The 16,425-nt window shown below is 25.0% G+C and overlaps 1 protein-coding gene across 1 annotated transcript in view; it reads right to left on the bottom strand.

Annotated features, from left to right (window-relative positions):
* The window catches only part of LOC103577281 (uncharacterized), a 32,141-nt gene extending 16,088 nt beyond the window's left edge, over positions 1 to 16,053 (bottom strand). The window contains exons 1-2 of the mRNA XM_008557854.2: positions 15,576 to 16,053; positions 269 to 663 (exon numbers count right to left, since the gene is read on the bottom strand). Coding sequence (XP_008556076.1) covers positions 269 to 614 — 346 coding nt within the window. The 5' untranslated portion in view covers positions 615 to 663; positions 15,576 to 16,053. The remainder of the gene's footprint in view (positions 1 to 268; positions 664 to 15,575) is intronic.
* Between the last annotated feature and the right edge of the window lie 372 nt (positions 16,054 to 16,425).

Here is a 16,425-nt window from a genome sequence, read left to right as displayed (position 1 = left end):
GCAAAGTCGTCAGCAAAACCTTAAAAAACGATCCTTATATTAATTATTTTAGAATTCTCGGAAATTGATAGGAAACGTAACTTTTTTTGAGCTTATACAAATACCATTTTGCTTAAAGGTATTGTCGAGCTTCTTGAGCTCGAAAACAGCGGGAAGTTTTGGATCTGGTCCGCAAGGTCAACCGGTTTCCAGATTTTTTATTTTATGAATATTTCATAAACATCATTCTTTAATTAATTTTTCTTAAAAATATATGTAAAAGTCTTACCGTTTATTTGAGCACTCGTAACACTTGCGTTAAGAAAGCTTACATCGTTGTTATTGCTGTTTCCATTAACACCATTGGCTTTAACAGTATTTGAAGTCTTTTCTTCTCCATTATTAGGGAGCTCAATCCTGGTTTCAGTCTTGTATTGAACATCCGGAGTATTCTGAGTTGGTTCAACGTAATGTTGAGACACGAAAGAATGTCCGTTACTGATAAGCGATGACTTGTCCTTATGTTCCTGCTGAACACTCTCTGTATGACTATTTTCAAGGTTTCCATTTGTACTGGTATCTATGCATTCATCCGCGTTGCTGAATGCTGGATTGTCTGTACCTAAATCCGACATCTTGCAACTTACTCCTTTGCTCTTTTTGACATACGTTCCCAAAGCCCCTCTGTAATTTAAACAAAATAAAAGAATAATGATATATCTCTGTTTTGAGATTATTCCATTTTGATTCAATTACAAATATATCTATTGTGAAGGAACCCAAGTCTCAACTTTTTTCCACATTTTTAATACGTGGCAATTTAGAAAACACATTTTTAAAAAAACTAAACTACATTAATATTTTTTATTGTCAAAATTTATGAACATGTATATTATCGAACTTTCAGTTGTATCGATGACGCGATGAATATATCATAAGGCGAAACGTCATACATATTTACAAATGAAAACTAAATAACAAAAATTGATGTCTGTTAAGATCGGGAATTTCATTAATAAGTATAAAAAAAAATTAACTAATATCGTAAACCTATCATTGAATAAAAAAAAAGTTTTTTTTTTCAAAAATTACAGTATCGTATAAACCATATGGCTGAAATTTTATACGTTCGAGTTCGAAAAATAGTACATTGCGGGGCGAAGGATAAAAACGATTTTAAATGAAAGTGAAGTTCACTGACAATACCCGAAGTCTGAAATTGTGTTTTAATCCGTGCCACACACTATTATGATCAATAGTACGTCAAAAAATACAACTGTATTTTTACTTCAACAGAGAAAACAATGGCTTTTTACTACATGGAGAAAATTTACCATAAAATTTATAGAGCTATAGTTCAGTAAAATCTAAACCAACTAGCGCCGATGGGACTTTTTACAGTGCTCTTTATAAACTATGAAGTCTCAACGCAAACTATTAGACATATATATTTTATAGTAAGCACTGTAAAAAGTTTCACTAGCGTTAGTTCTTTCAGCTTTGTAAGCGCCGTGTAATTTGACAGCTTTGTTTTTATTGGAACTCATATAATTTTTGAAAGTTTCCTATCACAATTTTCAATTTGATTGATTATTGGAATAACATAAATATTTAGAGATTCATAATAAACAGATGCAATTTTGATCAGGATGAAATCAAGTAAGAAACTAATTTAGTCGACAGAAACTAATGAGTTTCTTTCCCAGGGAAGATACTGTGGTTGGCTAGTTTCGACCAGCAAAACAAGCATTTGAACTCGCAGTTTCAATGCAATTGATATGAAAATATAATTTTTAATCAAACTGTAATTTCTTGAAGTTTTTGTACGCGTGTTTTATAGTAGTCGATTCGTTTATTTATTTCTTATAATTATTGTTAATTTATAAATGTTTTACAATACTAATTTACAAAATTCAAAAATAAAACAAAAATTTTAAATCGATCATAAAAAGTTTCTAGGTAATCCAAAATTAAAAAAAAAATCGAACTACACGGAAAAAAACAGAATATCAAAAATTAATAAATAATAGTAAAAAGTGAAATCTGTTATCAATAATTAGTACTATTATGTGCTTAATGCAAAGTAGTTTACTAATTTTTGTAGGTTCCTAAAAACTACTATCAATTATTTCAAAAAATAAGTAAATATTATTACTTTTAGGTATAATACGTGACTTATCAGTGAAAGTTAATTATTTTATGACATAATCTATTAAAAAGCAAAGATTGGTCAAATTAACAATTGCTATCTTAGATACTGATTTTTACAGCCGAAAATTGCAAAAGTTACTAATTTTCATTTTATAAATTCGATATCACTGATCAATTATGAGCTTAAAATATTATTTATTTATCATTATTAATTAATTTACAATATACATAAATCGAAAAAGTGGTAAATAATAAAATGAAAAATTAGTATACTAGATACTGATTTTTTGCTCATAAAAATACCGAAAATTTCTAACTCTTATTTTATAAATTCTATCCCATTGACTAATAATGAATATAAAATGTTATTTATTCGTTATTATAAATTAATTTTTATATACATATATCGAATAAATGATAAATAATAAAATAAAAAATTTGTATACTAGATCTTTATATATTAATATGTACATTTACTAATTTTTCGGTTCCTCATTTTTTAAATTTTTGTATGTTTATTTGAATAGTTATAACTTTAGATATCAATTTATCGATTCTTTTTCATATTAATTTTAATGTACGAAATTACAAATTTTGCTCTTCTATGTGTATCAAATTTTAATATAAATAACAGCCATTTTGTAATATATATATATATATAATGATTCTGGTTTGATATTAGTATCGAATATACTAATTTTAAGTCGAAAATAAACTACAAACTATTCAAATTTTGAGCATAATGTTTTTCCGTGTAGTATTTTTAAAAAGTGTTTTTCGATCATGATATTATCAAACGTAGTAAAGATTGTTATAATGTTATAAGTTTTACACATTTTCGTTGAATATATAATATTAATAGATTGTTGAAAATAAAAACTTATTTAAAAAATTGATCGATTAAAAAATTCTTTTAATTTTATCAACCATTAGATAAAATTTAAACAATATACATCATAAAAATTCTGAACAGGTTTTAAAGATTAACTACTTGTTCCTTTCCAGACGATGTTTTGTCTGGCTATTTTTTTTACTCATTTATTTCGCCTTGAATTTTTTCTCCCGCCACAAGAAATTATTTTTTTGTCCAATCATTCTTTTTTTCTTCTCTGAAATCTTAACAATTCTTATAACTATATCTATCTGATATAAACTTATCAAGTAATAAACACACACACAATGACTAAATAGATTCAATTAATTTATTTGCTGCATCATTTATTATAATAATTTATTTTAAGTGATGATACTTAAAAATAAAGTAATTAAAACTTACAAAGAATATTTATTAATGTTCACATAATAAATAAATAATTAATTTAAATTAAATAAATCATGTAACATATTATTTATTGTATTTTCACGATTGTTATTAAAAAAGTTAAAAAACATAAAATTACCGAGTATAGTTTGAACACTCATGTAAGCATACATTGGTGAACGCGAAAAGTGGTTGACCCTGAGAGATCCAGCCACAAAGGACTGATTCACGAAAAGGGCTTCCAAAGCCTTGCTGAGATGAGAGAATTCATGGCTAGCCCATGTCGTTTCACAAGTTTTTATTTTTAGTTAGATTCATTTTTATCATATCTATCTCTTCATTATAATTATGATATTTTAATTAAATTCAGTGAAAAATTTTTAATTTTTTTTAATGTTTTTATGTTTTTTTATTACATAATTTAATATCTGTCTTATCATACTAACTGATAAATAAAGTTAGCGAATTTTCATTCTGTTTAAAAAGTAAAAAAATAATTGTTGTATTTAATTACTTCCATTTGTCACGGGTTCACCGTGATATTATATCGCTCGGCTGTATATATATATCTGACCCGTAGTACAAAACAAAACAGAAGGCAAATGGTTAGGTGAGTAAGGTGATTGCACAAGTCCAGGATTATGTTGACAACAAAGGGCATTGCCCTGGTGTTTTACTTATTTTAAAATTAAAAAAAAATTCAATAACAATAATAATAAAAATAGCAACTATTGTCAATAATTTCTAATGACAATACGTTAAATTTTTATGAAAAATTTATTCTAACGAGTATTAAATTATAAATTTCAACTAAATATCTTAATCAACGTAATATTTAAAATATTATGCAAAAAAAAAAAAATCATATTTAATCTATTACATAATAAAAGAAGTGTTAACGAAGAATACACGTTTGTATCTTATGTCCAATGTAATCTTTTATTTAATATTTTGAACTGAACTCTTGAGTTATATATATATATATATATATATATATATATATATATTTATACATGAGTACGGAAAAAATCAAACCGGTAAATCTTTTTTTTTTATATATACTTTTTGCCTAGAGACTAGAGACCTGATAGGTCCATTGTCCATTGCGCATGCGCTTCATATCGAATGTATACATATCTACATATGTATACGTTGAAGCATATACAGTGTACATCTTCGAAGAAGATTCACTAATAATAATGCATACTTTGAACTTTAATTCTCGCACAGGTATTATTTTATACCGGTACATAGGTATACCTATATATCTTTAAAATACCTATTTATATTCACTTTTGATCTATCCTAAAATTTTAATATAAACTTTCATATAACTTCAAAACAAAATTTATTTTTATCTTTTATATTTTTTATGATTATTGATAAAAGACATTAAAGATAACTAAAACTATTTATACTAAAATAGTTACATAAAATAATTTAATTTAAATTATGATAAATATGAGATATATAAGTAAAGTTTTATTTTTTCATTAAATTTCATAGCAGGATTCTAATAAACTCATAATTATCAAAAACTTATTAAGGTATTTTTTAAAAAAACTTGATGCTGTATTTGAAATTCAATTCGATACCTTGAATATTCACATAGAACATATATTTATGACTATTCTCCTCAAAAATCAAAAAATTTTTGATAGTCTTGTTAAGAAGTTTTAAAACATGAAAAAAAATAGAACCCTATTTTCAGATATTTACGAAAATTCAAAAATTAAATTATTAAAGGTATAAAGGTTATTAAAGAAAAGTAAGTAAATCAAAATATGTGTAAAAATAAATATGTAGGTATGTATAAAAATGTCGAAGATAGAATAAGGTGGATTGGGTGACCTTTTCTTCAGCAACGACATGCTTCGTGAGCGCGAGGATATAGTTGAAGAAGATCCTCCCATTGGCGCATCCATCCTTTACATTACTGTTCTCTCGGTGTTCACGTTCACAACCTATACTTTGTTCTCTGCATTACTCAAGATACTTTACTTTCTACATTCTTTACGAGACAATACATACACCCACGCGATATAGCGTATTACTCTTCATACACTTGGTTTAATAACGAGCATGTAGCATAAATTAGTTACCGAGTAACAAGCACAACAATTACTTCAATACTTTCGTTACATATCTATATCTATATAACTATATATGTATGTATCTGTGTTTAATCTCTCTTTATTTGATTCATGAGAAAATGTGCGTGGGACATTTTTATAAATCTACGTATGTGTAACTATATATACATATATACTAACACATACTGACGACATAACTTATTAGTTTCTATCGATTCATTCACAAATCAAACATTTTAATTTATTTTTTTTTCTTTTCAGTTGTTAGATAAATATTTTATTATGTACGGGTACCACCATACACTTTTTTTTATCTATTTATTATTTTACTTCCGCTTTATAGAATATACTTATTAATAATTAAGTAGTAATTAAAATTCATAAAAATTACAAGTGTTATTTTTCTAAAGTAAAAGTACATAGCTGTTAATCATACGAATATATCCAAGTGTATTTTAATACATACGTTATAATTTATAATATATTATTTTATTGAATGTTACATAACTACACGGAAAAAAATGATGCTTAAAATTGTAATCGTAGTTTATTTTCAACTTAAAATTAGTATATTCGATACTAATATCAAACCAGGTTCATTATATATATATATATATATTACAAAATGGCTGTTATTTATATTAAAATTTGATACACATAGAAGAGCAAAATTTGTAATTTCGTACATTAAAATTAATATGAAAAAGAATCGATAAATTGATATCTAAAGTTATAACTATTCAAATAAACATACAAAAATTTAAAAAATGAGGAACCGAAAAATTAGTAAACCTACATATAAATATATAAAGATCTAGTATACGAATTTTTTATTTTATTATTTACCATTTATTCGATATGTGTATATATACGAATGTGTATATATAACGAATAGATAACATTTTATATTTATTATTAGTCAATGGGATAGAATTTATAAAATAAGAGTTAGAAATTTTCGGTATTTTTATGAGCAAAAAATCAGTATCTAGTATACTAATTTTTCATTTTATTATTTACCACTTTTTCGATTTATGTATATTGTAAATTAATTAATAATGATAAATAAATGATATTTTAAGCTCATAATTGATCAGTGATATCGAATTTATAAAATAAAAAAGTTAGAAACTTTTACAATTTTCGGCTGGAAAAATCAGTATCTAATAAGTCATGTATTATACCTAAAAGTAATAATATTTAGTTACTTTTTGAAATAATTGATAGTAGTCTTTAGGAATCTACAAAAATTAGTAAACTACTTTGCATTAAGCACATATAATAGTATTAATTATTGATAACAGATGCCACTTTTTACTGTTATGTATTAATCATTAATATTCTGTTTTTTTTCGTGTAAAGTATATAACAAATACACTTATTTCGATTAGTCATCAATTCTATTGTAAAGTAAAACTTACAATTAACAAATAATTGTTTTCACTAATAACAAGTAATTACTAATAAATGTATTAAATTATTATCGATGGACAATAAAACCGCAAACTCATTCAAATATTACGTTTTTTAAAAGTTTCGTGAATTGTGTAGTAATATAAACGATTTCGTGTTTGTATAAATATTCCTGTATTTGAATGTATGTTTTTAGAATTTTTATCAGTTGCGATTTCAAAATAATTTATACAGTTTTGGCAATTGTTACATAATTAATTAATTATCATTTTTGTAATTATTAAATAATATATAACAATAAATTAAAGTAGAAATATGTGTGTAATTAATGATTAAAAAAAAAAACTATTTACATCATCTAAAATGTAAATATTTTAATTTACTAAATTATGATAGTTTTAAAATAAAAAATAGAAATAAATTAAAAGCATTCAAATTACTACAATTAAATATTTAAATAAGACTAGTATACTATAGTATATTGAGTACGAAATAGTGAAAAGACATTGCCTTGAGGATCGTCAAGACGATCGTTTGGTAATTTACTTGAGTGAAAACGAGAAAGGTGCCAAGTAGCATAGTGACGAAGTCTTTAAAGACTCTTTTAGATGATAATATGGCATTTTCATTCATCGTGCATCATGAATAACATTAAAAATTCTTTATTGCTAAGCATAAATTCTTGAATAGTATTTTTATCAATAATTCAATGCGTCGCTTCTTCTTGTTCTTAGACTTGAAGATCTTATAATGAGTATTCGAAAAAAATATTATTTTTAAGTCTACACAGAAACAAATTTAATTGAATCAAAAATGTTTTATTTTCTGCAATTAAATTCTTTTTTCGAGTCTTTCTGTATTCTCGTTCGTGATAGTGTTCACTTGCGCATCAAAAACGAGAAAATTATTTATTTCAGAATTTTAATCTTAGTCGAAAAAAATTTATTCTTACAGGATGAATTATAATATGTTGAACAAAATTACTATTTTCTTTAACAAATAGCGCGATATTCTTATCCCAAGTATATCATTCTTTTGATTCGAAACACTAGTGACTTGATTCAAGACGGCACTCTCATCATCGTATAAAACATGTGCTATTTAAAAAAAAAAAATATGCCAGCGTCTTAACATTTTTTATGGTCCAATTCAATTTTTAAAAAACACTGACTTTCGGACGAGATTGAACTCTTATATTTTAGGTCGAAATTTTGCAAGACATGTCTGCCATCTACTAGACCAGTTTCAAGATGGTGGAACGTAAAATTTTAACTATAAATACTATAAAAAAGGTATAGAGATCTCTCTATTCTCCATAGCTCTAAAAGTCAGGTGAGGGTATTGCAAAACCAAGAGTGGTATTCTTGGACAACTTTTACCGCTATTGCTTTAAGTCAGCAATACACTTGAAGCAAGAGTTTGAGATTCTCGAAGTAGAAGTTTTTAGTTTCAATACAACAATGTTGTACTTGAGTCAAGAATTTATATTTATCAATTGAAGAAATGTTTTCGTGAGTCGAAAATATCTACTTTAAGAAAAAAATTTCCTGGAACTACCTGAGTCGAAATTTAAAGCCGACATTGAGCCTCCTAAAGTAATTCTTATTTCGGACTTGGGGGATTGAAGTAGATTTTATTCCCATGTAAAATTAGGTCTGACTTTGGACCTCAACAAACTATTTAATAACAATAATAATAATTCTATCATTATAATAATTATTTTTAATATAACAATATCATTAACTATAATTGTAGTTATAATTAATAATTAATAATATTGTTATTTAAAGAATAGTTATTATAATTATTTATATAAATTTAAAAAAATATATGTTGGACTCAGCGGTTCAAAATATTACCTCATACACAGAAAAAAAAATTCTCGACTGAAGGTAAATATTCTTGATTCAAGAAAATTTTTTGGAGACCTAAACTTTCTCAGATAAAGTAGAAATCTTCTCCGACCAAGACGAGTTTTTTTTAACCAAGACAAATTCTCTTGGCTCAAGAAAATCTTGACTTGGTACTCGAAAACGTTTATCTTATAAAATATTTTCTTGATTCAAGATAACTTTTTTTTCTGTGTAGTAAATGGTAGGATCCTGAAGTTCAATGTAAGGGCTAACGTGGCTTACAGTCCTCTAAATCGGTTCTATTTCGGACTAGAGGGATGAATGTAGCTTTTTATTTTTGACTTGGGTAAAAAAATTTTTTTCTTCATAATGATATTCTTGACTCAACTTAATTCTTCATGATTTAAAAGAGTTTATATGCTGTGTATAGTTAAAAAAAAAATAATAATTGATAACTTTATCGTGAAATACTCAATTTATTAATACATATTCAATCAAGTTTTTGACATTTCTATTGGTTAAATTTATATAGATTTCGAATCATATAGTAAACTTATTTTTTGTTTTTTAATTGACAAAAAAAAAAATGATACAGCTTGATTAGAAAGTAGGACAAACTTATAACGACAACTTACGTTAATCCTTGTAGATTTTCTTACCAATGAAAAGTTACGTAATTATTTTGTATCTCGATTTATACATATGTACATAAGTATATGTAATATACACTCACATATGTGTAGGTTTTTTTGAACGATTTGTTTCATTTATTTTTATTCTCATTCATCTGACACTATATAAATATTATTTAAAAATTTATATACTTAATAGGTACTGCTGAATTAAATTATTACTAATTATTTATTTTAAAAAATTTTTTATAACACCCAGGTTCATAAAGATAAATAGTTTAAGCCGGAAAATAGATGTCGGAAGTAAAGACATAAGATTTAAAAAAAAAGTTGTCAAGTGGTTAGACGGCATTCTGAAAAACTTGTCAGTATACATGTATATAAACGTGGTGCTATTTCTTTATATACATTTTCCGATGTTTTTCACGCTATATATTTTATCGTGCTTTAAATTTTCTGCAGTCCACGAACCCGGAAGAAAGTAGTTACACATTTTTATTTTTTAAAAAATAATTTATTTATTTTATATGTAAAGTGAAAATCAATTAAAAAAAAATTATTGAGTAAATTTATTGATGTTTAAAGACTAATAACAGCTATGTTATGAGAAGTAAAAGTAAATTTTTCAAAAATTAATTAGTAATTATAATTGAATATTCAGAAAATCGTAAAATATATACAAAATAAATTAAACCAGAAATTTTTATTGAAAAAAAAAATAATAACTTATTGCCATAAATAGATAGCATATAGTTTAGGTGACTCTGTTTATAGCTTTACGAAAGGAAAGTGTGTTGGGTGATCAAAACGACCTTGTGCAGTTCTTTTTTGATCTACATTTTAATTTACATCAACCAAATTAATATAAACTAATAAATCATAAAACTTGCGTTTTTTTAATTCATAAAATTATTAATAATATTTGAATAAAAATGGAATATCAGAACAGTTTGGCCAATTCATAATATTTATTGGATAACAAAGAAAAAAAAAACTGAACAACCGGATCAGAGAGTTTAAATTGTGAATTATTGACCTTGAATACACCACGTCATAGTACAGATGGTACCCGAGAAATTTTATAGCTGTCATTATTGATGGGGTTGTTATTATTTATTTTCTTTTTATATATTGTGAAGATAAACTCCAAATAATTTGTATGCATCATTAATTTTTTCAAATGTATTCCTTATATAATTATTCAATTCCATTCTATTTAAAAATAAAAGTACTTTTTCTTTTTCGAAATATATTTATATAATAATATGTAAGACCCTTTAAAGGTTATTTGAAATTAGTATTCTATTAAATAGTTTTTTATTTCTTTCACAATTCCATATATATTACATAAATATATGTCTATTTAAAACCAGATAAAAATAAAATTTTTTTTGAAAAAAAGACTTTCATGAAAAATTAAATTTTCACTTCACTTAAATTATTTTATTTTGAATTCGTAGTTAAAATAATTTATTAAAACATTTTTAATCTTTGAATTATTCAAATAATGACCTGATTTAATAATAATTTTTTTATAAGAAATTAAACATGCATACTTCAACAAATGGAAAAAAATATCAATTATTGTAATAAAATACTAGGACATTATAAAAACAAGAAGATAATTAATAAAGATGAGTATACTTATATAAATGTATATGAATGAAATGAAATTAAATTAAGTGATTTTATATTAACATTAAAATGAGTTGTATAGAATTAAATGTTAAAAATGCAATTGCTTGAATAAAGTGAGCTCCAGATGCCGAGTGTTAATTGCATAATCATCAACAAAATTACTAGTAATTATTTGTAATTATATACTAGATAATTCACGATGATATTACTCAGCTAAAGTGTTTTTATTTACACATTTTTCTTTTTTTATTTATAAACTTTTTATTTACTTTATTATCATTAATTTATTTATATATGATTGCATTTTTTCAATTTTCAATTGGTAATAAAACAAACAATTAAGTTTTAATTACCTATAGTTATAATTAGTTATAAATAAAAAATAAGATTCATGAGATACCGAATAAATTGTAAAAAAAAAAAATATTTCCAATTCTCAAGATGATGAATGTTTCACCATAATAATCAATATAGAAAAATTAAATTTCTGTCAAGGTTATCTAAAAGATTCATTAATAATCAAATAACATTTTTGAATTGTAAAAATAAAAATTTATTACAATAAAAATATAATGACAAAAAAAGTAAATAAATAAGAATAGCAGGATGATGAGAACTGTCAAAACCAAAATAAGCTATTAAATCATTATTTAAGAAAAAATTTTTTTCTACCTGCCTTTACTTTCCCTTTCTAGTCTGAGCGCTCCGATGATCATTTCTCGTCATCGGTAAGAAATGTCTAGGCCGTTTCTAAGCGTCTCTAGTCAGGTGTGACGAAACGGGAAGCTTGACCAGATTGGACAATAATCTTATACATTTAATACCGTTGGTCTATGGAATTATTTTTATTTATTTTATGACTTGCATTCGTTCTCACGCATTGAACGCATATTTTATTCTACTTTATCATCATATCCATTAGTTTGCAAACGCTAGATTTTCTTATATTATCAATGAAAGAGGTTGCGATCTTGAATTACGATTGACAGTTGCATGAAATTTTAACCTGAACGAATAAACCGCAAAAAAAAAATGTATCGAACTAGTAAATGCTGAACAGAAGTACAGTTTGTGAGCTTTATTTTTCATTTAATGGATAAATTGATTAATTTTTTTTTTTTCTTATATTTTTTATATAAAACCAGTAAGTATAAAGACAAGAACGATATAACAGCAGTTTTGTCGAGGCCGGCGAACGGGTCCACGCGTGCTAACCTGGCGTATGTACTGTCTAATAAGTGAAAGTGTCGCATGATCGATCGAGTCAGACCAGAGCCTGTCTAGGCGTTGGCACGCAGCTTGTTGATACTTAATAAGAAAATCACGATACAATACAACCGATTTCACGTGCATATATTATTTTCACATTATTTTGACCTTACTTGTTATTTTAATATAACTCGCGAATTCATAAACTTTCATTTAATATCTGTTATTATATAGCGTAACTAAAGACCAAGAATTTCATTAATCGATACCGTAAAATGGAAATTATATTTTTTATTTTATTATACATATGTTGTTATTGGCGGATCAAATAAAATACTTTTAACTATTTTTTAATGGTTTCAAAAATGAACAAGTTCGGAAACGTCTCAAATTTGGAAGTTTACTGATATGATTTTTTTTTAGAACGAACGTTTGCATGAGAATCATCAATAAAAATTTTTTTTTCATCATTTATTGAGAATATTTAAAAAAGTTCTTTTATACTAAAATTGTCATATTTTAATCAAAAATAATTGTATCTTTATTTACCTGCTGAGAAAAAAATAACTTTTGTAAAAACAATATTTTTTTAAAAAATAGTTTGCCAATAGCAACTTCCTTATAATAAAACATTATTTGTTTGAAAGTTAAACAATGAATCGATTGAAATAATTAATTTAGATAATTCTTATGTCAAGAGATTATTTACTTCGTAATATTATTTTTTCTGTTCTTTAATTTATTTGCTTGATAAAAAAAATTTTTTTTTGTCATTGAATTTTTTTAAAAATAATTATCATTAATCATCAAACGTCTCAAGGACGTTTCCGGAAATTAATTTGCTTATCGTGAAACATTTCGACCATAAGGAAGAATCAACCCAAATCAACTTGTAGTTGGTTGGAGATCGTTATTGTAAATTTAACCGCGAGACAAAAAATATCTACGTTTATTATTTAAAAAAAAAATAAATAAATCAATAAATGATAAATGAATTTACCTGTTAAAAAAATTATTTTGTCTATTTTCTATTCAAGACATGTATCAAATATGGAGCAATATGTGAATACATGGTTTGTCATTTAATTTGGAAATACTCCGTGAATACAATTACACCTAGATATTGGTGTTACGTGAACAATTTAATTTAAACTTACACAAAAAATTAAATTATCAAATCAAAATTTTTAATTCAACAGATATATACCATAGACTCGATTATACAAGTAATTAATATACAGTATAATACTGTATATAAGGTACAAGTTACGAATAAATCATATGGTTCATTGCGCGTTTGGAAAAAACTGAAATATTTCTTATATATAAATTTAAAAAAATTTTTTCTATGTATAGTATTTGAAGAATTTAATATTTATACTTAAATTGAATATCAACTTTAAAAATCTACTGGTTTAGAGTTTATAGAATAATATTTGCTAATTAACAATATAAATATATATTATTAGTAAAGTTTTTAACATGATTAAAAAATATTAATTGTAAATTAAATTGGAGTTAAAAATTGATATTTTTTTCTTGAAAATGATAATTAAATCATAATAATTCCACGGTTGATTAAAAATAAATTAAAATTATTTTTAAAACAAAGAATTAATGAATATCTCTAATTATACTTGAATAATTAAAAGAATTTTAAAGATTAAATTTGCAGTTAAAAGAAAGACGAGACATCACCGAATTTTAAATGGTGAAAGTAACTATCGAACGATCTCTCTTCCGAATATTGGTCCACCTTAAATTTTATCATGAAACTGCATGTCATGAAAAAAAAAAAAAATAAATAAATGAAAACCACATAATTTAAATATAGAACAAATTTCAGATTTATAAATCAGTTAAAATTATTTAATTTTTTTATCTTTAACTCTAAATAATCAATAACTACAATTTTTGAAAAATTGATGCTTCATTAAAAAAATGTTTATTGCACGTAAACGTAGTCGTAAATAATTAATATATTAATATTTTTTTTTTAAAGAGAATTAAAAAATAGCATTGCAATTAAAAAATATCTAAGTGAAATAAATGATTTACATTTTAAATGGCATTTATAATTTGTTTTATGTCACCATCGGTTTAAATAGTCTACAAGCCAGCACAACTGATTATATTATAGAATGTATAAGAATGTAATGTACATACCAAGTGGCTAGTTTATAGATATAGGTGTGAGTTCATGACATCATTCACCATTATTTTATGCCAACAAAAATATATCCTTATTATTCAAAGTGCATTGACTACTTTAAACTTAATACTTTTTTTTTTGTTTTTTATGATCAAAAATGAATTATCACATTTGTAACAATATGCTTAAAAAATTATAATTATTTTTAAAATTATGCTCTTTTTTTTTTTATTTTTGTTATTCATCTTATAAAATAAATAATTTTAATTTAACCTTGTGTACATTTTTCATTATAGATCATTCATCATTATAGATCTAGTTTATGTATAACAGGTACATTCTTAGGTATAATATTTAAAAATCTAAAATGAAACCGAAACGGAAACCGTGAGAATGTTTCAAGGATTATAGGAATATATATATATATATATATATATATATATATATATATGTGGCCTCAGGAAAAAATATCTTCCTCAGTATCTAAATACCTTAAAGATGAGACTTTTAAGAATCTTCTAGGATTCTTACAAAATACATCTCAATGGTTATATTCCAGTCACGCGATTCTTTTTTTTATCTTATTCTTTTTATTTTTTGCGCATATATGTATACACTTACACATCATGTCTGTTTTATTCGTTTTCTATCTCCTCCCTCTGCTTTTTCCTTATACGACTAACCGACACGCGTGGAATCACAATTCAAAATTATTCAACCTGTCACGCCTCTGATCACTGGCAAAATATGTTAAGTGATCTTAAATATTTAAGTTATTGCCTTAAAAAATATTTTAAAAACCCGTGTTTACAAACGCGCATCTTCTTACCTATCATTGAAATCACTCCAGGATATACATTATCCATTGCATTTTTTTAATTTTATTACCATATAAAGTCTCTTTATAAATACATTTAAATATGTATATTTTTTTTTAAATATTTACCGTTGACATTTTTTACGTTTTACTTAAACGTTAAAATTTAATTATTTATAATGATAATATTATTGTAATTTTAATCTAAATTGCGACATAAAATAATATTCTTTCAAATATATACATTTATTTATTACAAAATTTATCATTTTAATTCTACTTTATAAACAAAAATTAATTTTTTTTTTTTAACCCAATTAAATAATTAATATATTTATAAATATTAGGAAATTCTTTTTTTTATTTAATTTACATACCTTAGACTAGATCCTCATTGCATTGGTCACAAGTAAAAAAATCCGTAATAAACCTCACAGTCATTAAATAAAACCAATAATTTAAAAAAAAAAAAAAAAGAAAAAAACAATATTAACAATTTAAAAATCTTAGTAACAATATTTGTCCTAAACTTATATTACACATATACTCTATATCGCGACGTCTCCACGAGTACTGACCGATCGGGGTCGTTGGTTGCGTTGGGTAAAAAAATGTTGGCAGGTAAAAGAGAAGGGATGTTGACGCGGGAAAGATATTCGAACGGTATGGGGAAAAAAAAAATTTAAACGTGATAGCAACGGCGGTAGAAAAAAGTAAAAAGTAAAAATAAATAACTCAAGTACATAAAAAATAATAAAAGTGTAAAAAAAAAGTACACAGCACATACATATACAAGTTAGTGTTGGGTCTGTTAACTCTGGGTGTACAAAGCTCTCGTGAGCAATATTTGCGAGCCTTTTCTCTTCGGCAAAAGTAAAGTTGTAAAAGGAAGATTATAAGTGAGCAAAAGAGAAAAGTTTATACGCGCTTGCGCGAACCATCTCTCTGATGCATTAAACCGGCTAGTCTAGATGGTGGGAGGAGTCCTGAACGGACCCTTGGACCTGTTCATTTTAATTCTTTAACATTTATTAACCTTTATTATACCTACTGAATGATACGAGTTATAGGTGGCAGCACTTTGTCCCAAAATAATCTTAAGGACTCGAGTGTTACTATGCAAGTGTCACTATGTAAGTGTGATGTATGTAACTTACACGATTTATCAAATGATACCATGTTGGCATGTAGACTAATGCAACCTGTTCAACACTTGGCTTCCTTCCT

This window comes from Microplitis demolitor, chromosome 8 (assembly GCF_026212275.2).
Source record: "Microplitis demolitor isolate Queensland-Clemson2020A chromosome 8, iyMicDemo2.1a, whole genome shotgun sequence".
In the NCBI taxonomy this organism is placed as follows: Eukaryota; Metazoa; Arthropoda; class Insecta; order Hymenoptera; family Braconidae; genus Microplitis; species Microplitis demolitor.
This window is presented reverse-complemented; position numbering and strand designations above follow the sequence as displayed.